At 40.5% G+C, this 7500-nt stretch overlaps 1 protein-coding gene across 4 annotated transcripts in view; it reads right to left on the bottom strand.

The window, feature by feature from the left end:
• samd11 (sterile alpha motif domain containing 11) overlaps positions 1 to 7500 on the bottom strand; it is a 55486-nt gene that overhangs the window by 47840 nt on the left and 146 nt on the right. For 3 of the 4 annotated variants that reach the window (XM_027170652.2, XM_027170651.2, XM_027170650.2), the window contains exons 1-2: positions 6444 to 7500; positions 4970 to 5061 (exon numbers count right to left, since the gene is read on the bottom strand). The exon at positions 6444 to 7500 is cut by the window's right edge. In XM_027170652.2, the coding sequence (XP_027026453.2) occupies positions 4970 to 5061; positions 6444 to 6900 (549 nt within the window). In that variant the 5' untranslated portion in view covers positions 6901 to 7500. Of the gene's footprint in view, positions 1 to 4969; positions 5062 to 5740; positions 5903 to 6443 lie in introns of those variants that run through there. The other variant, XM_027170653.2, reaches the window with a different exon arrangement.

The following is a 7500-nucleotide window of genomic DNA, read 5'->3' as shown; positions in this document are numbered from 1 at the left end:
TCGTTGCCATAGCAGCATAGCCGCAGCTCCATGTGGGGGATACAAACACTCACACAAACGTATGTGGGACGCATATACACACGTGTGCATGCACACACACATACACACACACGTACACATGAACACATTTTCTCTAACCCCCCGCAGTGAGGGAGCTGTTGTGAGACAGAGTGGCGTCAACCGCCATTCCGGCCTGTACACAACCCTGCAGCTCTGCTTTGTCAAATGAGAGTCATACTGTCGAGATAAAGCTCACCTAATACCATGTTCTGTAGTGCTAAACCACATCTGCCTCATTAGACTGCTCTTACTGGCCTTCTGAGTTGTAGTCACACCATGACTACTCATAGGGGTGGATGATGTCCTAAAAACATCTCACAATAGGCGAATATAGATTTTCCTGAGACATAGTATGTATACGTTTCAAATATATTTAGCTTTTACTTAAAAGTTTACCAAAAACCTTACATAACTTATACAAAATATATTTAATTATAACTTAAAAAATAAAAAACTGGTACAAACCAATTTAAGGATTAAGTAAAAATTACTGATTAATTAACATCTGTATGATTTTCAGGCTTTTTATACAAATGTATGATTTTCAAGCTAATTTTTCCATTCACAGATTAAAATCATCAAGAGTAGAGCTCCATGGTCTTAGAACACTAGCATGTGATTTTAAGTTCAAAAATAAAAAATCTCAGAGCCTAACAGATGCAATGACACTCATCTAAAAGCCACCGGCAGGAAGGCAGCATAGCATGATGTGAAACTCACCAAGCAGCTACACATACACTTGTAGCATTTGCTGGAAATAAAATAAACACGCTAATGGACTGAAGAAAAAATTCCTCATGATAGCAAACTCACTTTGAAGTTTTTCTAACCAGATTTTCCACAGAAACATGGATGACATAAAATAAACTTCTTTGACTAATCTGACAAGAGGTAAGTGTTACTGTCTGTTATCAAAATTCAGCCAAGATTTTATTGGGATCATCTTGTACAGTGTGATAGTAAAAATGTTGCTGAAATCACACAATGTAAAACCAGAATAACAATAAATTTGGGATGTGCTGTATCCATAATATGGTCAGAAAAGTGTATCTTTACATTATTTATCATCATATCAATATTATATGGGCATACTACACTGCCCTTACCACTTGTTTCATTAGAGCCGTCAAATATCAGGGTAAGTGTGTGTAAAATAATGGCAGTCCTGGTGCAGTTTGAATGCAGCTCTCAGACATTTGATATTGTTTATAGCAGTTGTTTCTGTATGACATTTTGTATTGTATTGTTATGTAATATATTCTCCATAATGATCCTAGTCCGAGTGTAATAGATTTCTTCCTACTGTTGCTGCACAGGAAGTCTATTTGTTGTAGCTAACGAGCGTCTAAAGATCAAATCATTATCATTCTCCATGAACATAACTTATAATTAGAACTTCAGCTTCAGTTTGATGCTCTTTCTAATATGGTATGAGGTACAATAATGTATAATATTATAGGATTTTTATTAATAAATGAATTCCTATTTTAAAGGAAATGATGTAAAAACTCATGAACTGACCCCTCACTCCAGCCAGCCATGTCCCGACCTCCTGCATGGCAACCTTTTTCAACCCAGGATGGAGTGGAGGGAGGGGTGAGGATGGGGGGTGCTGATTCGAAGAGATATTTACGAGCCGGAGGAGAGTGCAATTTCCTGCCGGCCTCCGCTAGTTCCGCTGAAAAAACAGAGTGGAGGAAGCACATTTCTCCTGGGAGACAACAGCCAGCGTGGCTTGTCAGTTTGGGCTCTTAAAGGGACCCATGCACATTTAGACCACCCTACAAACACAATATACAACACTGATCTCTACAAAATCTCTGTAGAATGGTTAGGACAGCTTTAACCATTAATATACCCATAAAGCTTTACACGCATGTGTTTGATGAGTAAGTAATGTCTAGTATATCTATGAGAACAGCTCTTTTATCATTTTGGCTAACTAGTTTAGCATTCTAAGATGCTATTTGTATAGCCCGTTAAACTATTACAAAAAGTCAGACTGGGGAATCTGAGTGTTTGCCTGAACTTCAGTCTGGTAAGAAAGCATCTGTTCACCAAAAGTTTCGGAATGGTAACAGAGTTCACTTAGCCCACTGCTAATGTATAAGTGTGTTGTACGCTATGGTAAGTAATGCTAGCATGTCCTGATAGCCAACTGCTAGGAAGACTTGAGTCACATTTTACTATCAAAGCCTTGCTTTTGCTTTGCCATATATTCTCAGCAACTGACATGTAAGTAGATAAACATGTGAAAATATTTATTAGCAATCTTAGCTTGGCTGGCTAACTTCTGCAGAATTACAGGTCACCTCCTAATAGTTTGTATATCAGCCCTTGAGCAAGCACAGAGAATTTTTAAATAAAAATAAATTGTTTATACTTTTCCCAAAACATTGGATATAACCTATATGCAGTAAACCATTTCATAGACAACTGTACAATTCTTGGAAAAAATCCATTTAGCAGTTCATTTAACACTTAACCTAAAAATGAGGAACTAAGCATTAGCTATATGGTTGCATGACAGGTTTATGATTGCAAGGATGCAAAGGAAAGTGTTAGAAAGTGTAAGGCATACGACTGATGCGTGTTCCTGTAATTTATTGTGGCTCTTTTGGTATGTGTGAATGTTTGTGTTATGAGGGTGAGAGTAACAGCATGAGAGAGAGAGAGAGACAGAAAGAGAGAGCAAGAGTGAGTGAGTGAGAGAGAGCAAAGACTGTGTCTTGTTACATCTCACAGAGAGTTACGGTGTGTCCTTGTGTGTGTTTATGTGTGTGTGTGTGTGTGTGTGTGTGTGTGTGTGTGTGTGTGTGTGTGTGTGTGTGTGTGTGTGTGTATGCATTGCCCTTAAGGTGTGCGTGCGTATGTGTGTTTGTGTGTTTGCCTTGCCCTTAAGATGTGTGTGTGTGTGTGTGTGTGTGTGTGTGTGTGTGTGTGTGGCGACAGGCAAGGCAAGCTCAACATCCACACCTCTCCCTCTCATAAAACAAGCATGACGCTTACGGGAAGAAGTGGTGAGTGTATAACAAACGTTCTTAGCAGCCTTCCACATCTCCTAAACAAACACCACAGTTAGCAAAGCAGCTTCCCACATAACCTACATGCTGTACATTAGCTTCCAATCTTTTCAAATGATCAACTAAAAAGTATTTTAAACACATTTTAAGTAATAGTAAGATATAGCTTGCAACAAAAATCAATCCCCAATCAATCATGATATTGCACTATGCTGCCATGACCAGTGGAAATACAGAAGTTAGAACTGTCTATGCAAATCAAGCCAATATGCACCCTCATGATCATGTGACCTAAACAGCATCTAAACTACTGGCAGCAATAAGATAGTAGCAAGACTAGATTAGGAAAAATCCAGAACTAGCCTAAACTTCGACTGGTGTGAGAATAAAATAAAAAGTATGACAGATAGAAAATCAAATACACAGCATTAGTTAGATCCAGGATCTCTTTCTTACAGACCTGCCCAATAATTTATCTCTATTCATTTGAGAATTATTTGTATGCTGCAGCATAGCAACATCACACGTTCCCTTTAACACATACAATAATCAGACTGAGACCAGACAAAAGCAATTATCACTCAGACTCCTCAGCATCTTGGCCAAAACCACGATCTACGTGCCAAAGAAACCTTTAGATAATATCCAAGCTCCACTGGCATTTATCGCCAGCTTTGGGTGTAGCTCACATCATGAGTTTACCTGCCTCAGACACCTCCAGCTTATCTACAGTGCCTCTGCTTTGCGTGCCGCACACCCAGTAATCACCCGTAGCCACGCTCAGTAGCTCAGTAAGCCTCTTACACCCTTCCCTACAGATTAACCGTTAGAGGCGACGACAGATGTGCTCGCTTCAGATAAACAAAAAAAACAAAAACAAAAAACGGCACCTGTGTGGACAGATTCCGCTGCCTTCCAAGCAGCCAGTCACCAGTGCCCACACCCACATGCATGCAGACACACCCACACCTGCACGCATACGGAAAACACACACACATGCAAGGTTTTTCTACCCACTTACAAAAGGGCACAAATGCAAGTGGACTTTTAAAGGTTTGAGGGCGTATAAAGCAGATGGGAATGAAGGGATATGGAAGTGGATAAGAAACCAAAAGTCAACCTTTTGTATTACTGATTAACTGCAGGATATGATAAGCACCTTTTTAATCAGAATGTAATATCTGAAAAAAAAACCCCGCAAAAATCTCTTTCAGGAAGAATGTATTACTTCGGTTAGGCACATGCTTTTAAAAATAAAAATACTTTCATATCAACAAAAGTTGGTTATGATTATGCAGCAGTTAGTTTTTCTCTTAAATGACAGATTATTCTAAAGTTTTCCTCTAAAGCGTTCAAACTGAAATAGCATTCAAATCATTCCAGCTGAGTTTCCAAGTTCTTAATATTTCTAAGATTGTCGCTGCTCTACAATCACATTCCTTTAAGCCATTTCTGTTAGTCCGCACTTCCACAAAATCCTCATTTAAAAATGATGTAACATTTTCAAAAATCTACAGCACATCTTTAATAGAACTTCAATAAAACGGATTATAACTTCCTCTCCAATAGCACGGATGGGAGAATCCTGACCTGACGGCAACTCCTTGAGTTCAACAAACGTAAACACACAGTTCCAGACATTTCACCTTTCCTTGCACTCAGTGCTAATTAACTTTTCAGGATCACTTTCAGGATCACGTTCAAGTCACAGTCCTCCTGACTCCCCTACAGTCAACATGAACTAAACCCTAAACCAACATGCGTGTTATCAATTTTGAGCACAATGATAACTTGCACATTATGTGTTTTTAAAAACTAGTGCCACACATAGCAAAACATTTGATACCAACAAAAGAACAAGCAAAAGGCTATAAAACTAGCCTTACCACTGGAGATGAAATCCGACAGCCAGGGCAGTCACAGATTGGAGGATGCACCTGTAAGATTCCTTTGGACATAAGAGTCTTTAGACTTTTCCCTGCAAGAAAATGCAAAATAGTATACTTGTAAACAGCATAATTACGTACACAATATACGCATAGTATAACTACATTTTGCTTAAAATCTTCATTTTGAAGCACTTTCCTTTAGTCTTTTGTAGTAAAATATTTACATTTTATTCAGTTCTTTTGATCAACGGTTCCATCCTTTTGTTCTGACAGCTAAAGTACCCAAAAACATGTCAGTATATGAACCTTATACCGATAAAAAAAAAATTAACTAAAACTTTTGAGCAGTTAGATTTTAGAAAGCATACACAATTTCCCCTCAGTTGAAATGGACTAGAAAACCATTGACCTTCATTACATTTGGCATTAATACAAAGTGGACATACTTCTCCATGAAGTGTTACCAACGTAAGCCTTACATTTCCAATACAAATAATTTCCAGTAACAAACAAAAAACAAAACCACAGGCAAAGAATATTGTCTTTTAAAAGAATCATTCCTTTTAAAAGATGCTTCAAGCCAAACTCTACTTTTCCTTGGTGTTGGTGCTAGACATGTTTAGTCAGCTTCAGCAGGGATATTTTTTACCAAGAAACATTTAATGCACATAATTGAACTACTCAAAGATCTAGTTAAAGGTACAGCAAGCCCACTTTAGATAAAACAAACATACAAAAGGCACAAAAAGTTTAACTTTCTCTCAATACCTGAAGAGCAGCACGTGAAAATAGTCTGATTCCGTTTCCTTCTGAAAGCATCAGATTTGAATTCGCCCCAAGACCATGGGGAGAATGAACACACCTCTACAGAAGTGACAGCTTCAACCACTCACTATACCAGACTCTCGTTTTAAAGATTTTTTTCTTAGTACACTTATCTTATGCGCTCGATCTCGGAGCGCGTGCTTCGCTGAGACCAAGTACTGCGCGTCCGGCACGTTATTGCGCATACGCACGAAAGCTCATCTGCTCATTTCTCTGACTATGTTCACAAACAGAGAGGTTCGGAATTAAACACCAAAGAAAAGAAAACCTGAACTTGCTGTAAAATCCAAACAGAGGTTTCAATGTTCAGGGAGGTTTAATATGTTCTCAGGAACGTTTACAATATGCACTGAGTATGAAACATCCCTGACATTCACACGAGGAACTGTCTGAGCATCCAGCACGTGCACATAAAAGGACACGTTTGATATCCCGATTCCGGTGTAATGAGTGACAGATGCCAAATTACGCAGTGTTATTCCAAATGGAGATCTAGCGCGCGCTGGTCTGATGTGCTTCAGTTTACTTATAATTAGTGTAAAGCCTTGTAACCCTTTAAAAAAAAGTGTATTCAGACCAAACATAACCCAAAAACATAAGATATTAGTTGTATATCTATAGTTCGGGTGTGATGAATGGGACTCACCCTTGTGTCTGATGCTCCGCTTCCAGTCTTTGGCCGTTTCTCTGCCGCTGACGAACTGGAACTCGTTTGGCGTGAGCCACTCGCCTCTGTGCTTGATAGAGGGTCCCTTGCTGCCCTGGCACAGTTTGTTGATGTAGAGCAGCGCCTTATTCTCCCCGCACTCCACCTCGATGCACGGCTCGCCGTTGTCAAAGAACGGCTGAAAGTCGGGTATGGAGGAGAACCTCTCGAGCATCAGGTCGTCCGCGTGCTGGTGATGGAGGTGCTGCCGGTGCAGTGGCGTGTCGCGCAGCCCCAGGTACGCGCGCGGATGGGCGAAGAGGTGGTCGTACGGCGGCGGATGAGGGGTCACTACGGGGATCGCGGCGGCATTTAAAGGGGCCAAGTATTCTGGCTGCGCAAAGGCGCCTAATGCCATCTCGTCTCCGTCCAATCTCTCCTTTTTGACGGCAGGCATGTTAGCGGTGAAGGAGTGAGTGTCGCGCGAGCCAACTTGCGCGTCCTTTCTCTTTCTCTTTTTTTTCTTTTTTTTTTTTTATAGTTCCTTGCTCCGCTCTGTGGTTTGTTTTCTTATTTCCGTGGGACTCCACGCACAGCTGTGCTGTGTGACGGCAGAGCGCGTGCGTTTGCGCGCTCTTCACTGCGCTGCTGGCGTGACGGGTTCCGGCGCGCTCCTGCCCACCACATCTAATCGTAGCCGCTCCACTAATAGGCCGCCTGCCATGTTGCCGCCACACTGACGGCGACTGATGCTTAATTAACGAGAACTGATCCTGTATCGACTCAGCACTACTCTTAGGTGCTTCCTTCCAATTACCTCCGTATACTAGATTTAATTTACACTATTCTTTCAAGCACACACACACACACACACACACACACACACACACACACACACACACACACACACACACACACACACACACACTGCTTTGAAATAAACATAACCTATCACCTCGTTTATATCGACTTTCGATCAGTCTACAAACTATTATTTATTGTCTATAGCCAAATATTTATGAATGATTTTAGATCCAGTATTAAAATATACTGCAAA

Source organism: Tachysurus fulvidraco, chromosome 23, assembly GCF_022655615.1.
Source record: "Tachysurus fulvidraco isolate hzauxx_2018 chromosome 23, HZAU_PFXX_2.0, whole genome shotgun sequence".
Taxonomy (NCBI): Eukaryota; Metazoa; Chordata; class Actinopteri; order Siluriformes; family Bagridae; genus Tachysurus; species Tachysurus fulvidraco.
The sequence above is the reverse complement of the archived record's forward strand: the minus strand, read 5'-3'. Positions and strand labels throughout refer to the sequence as shown.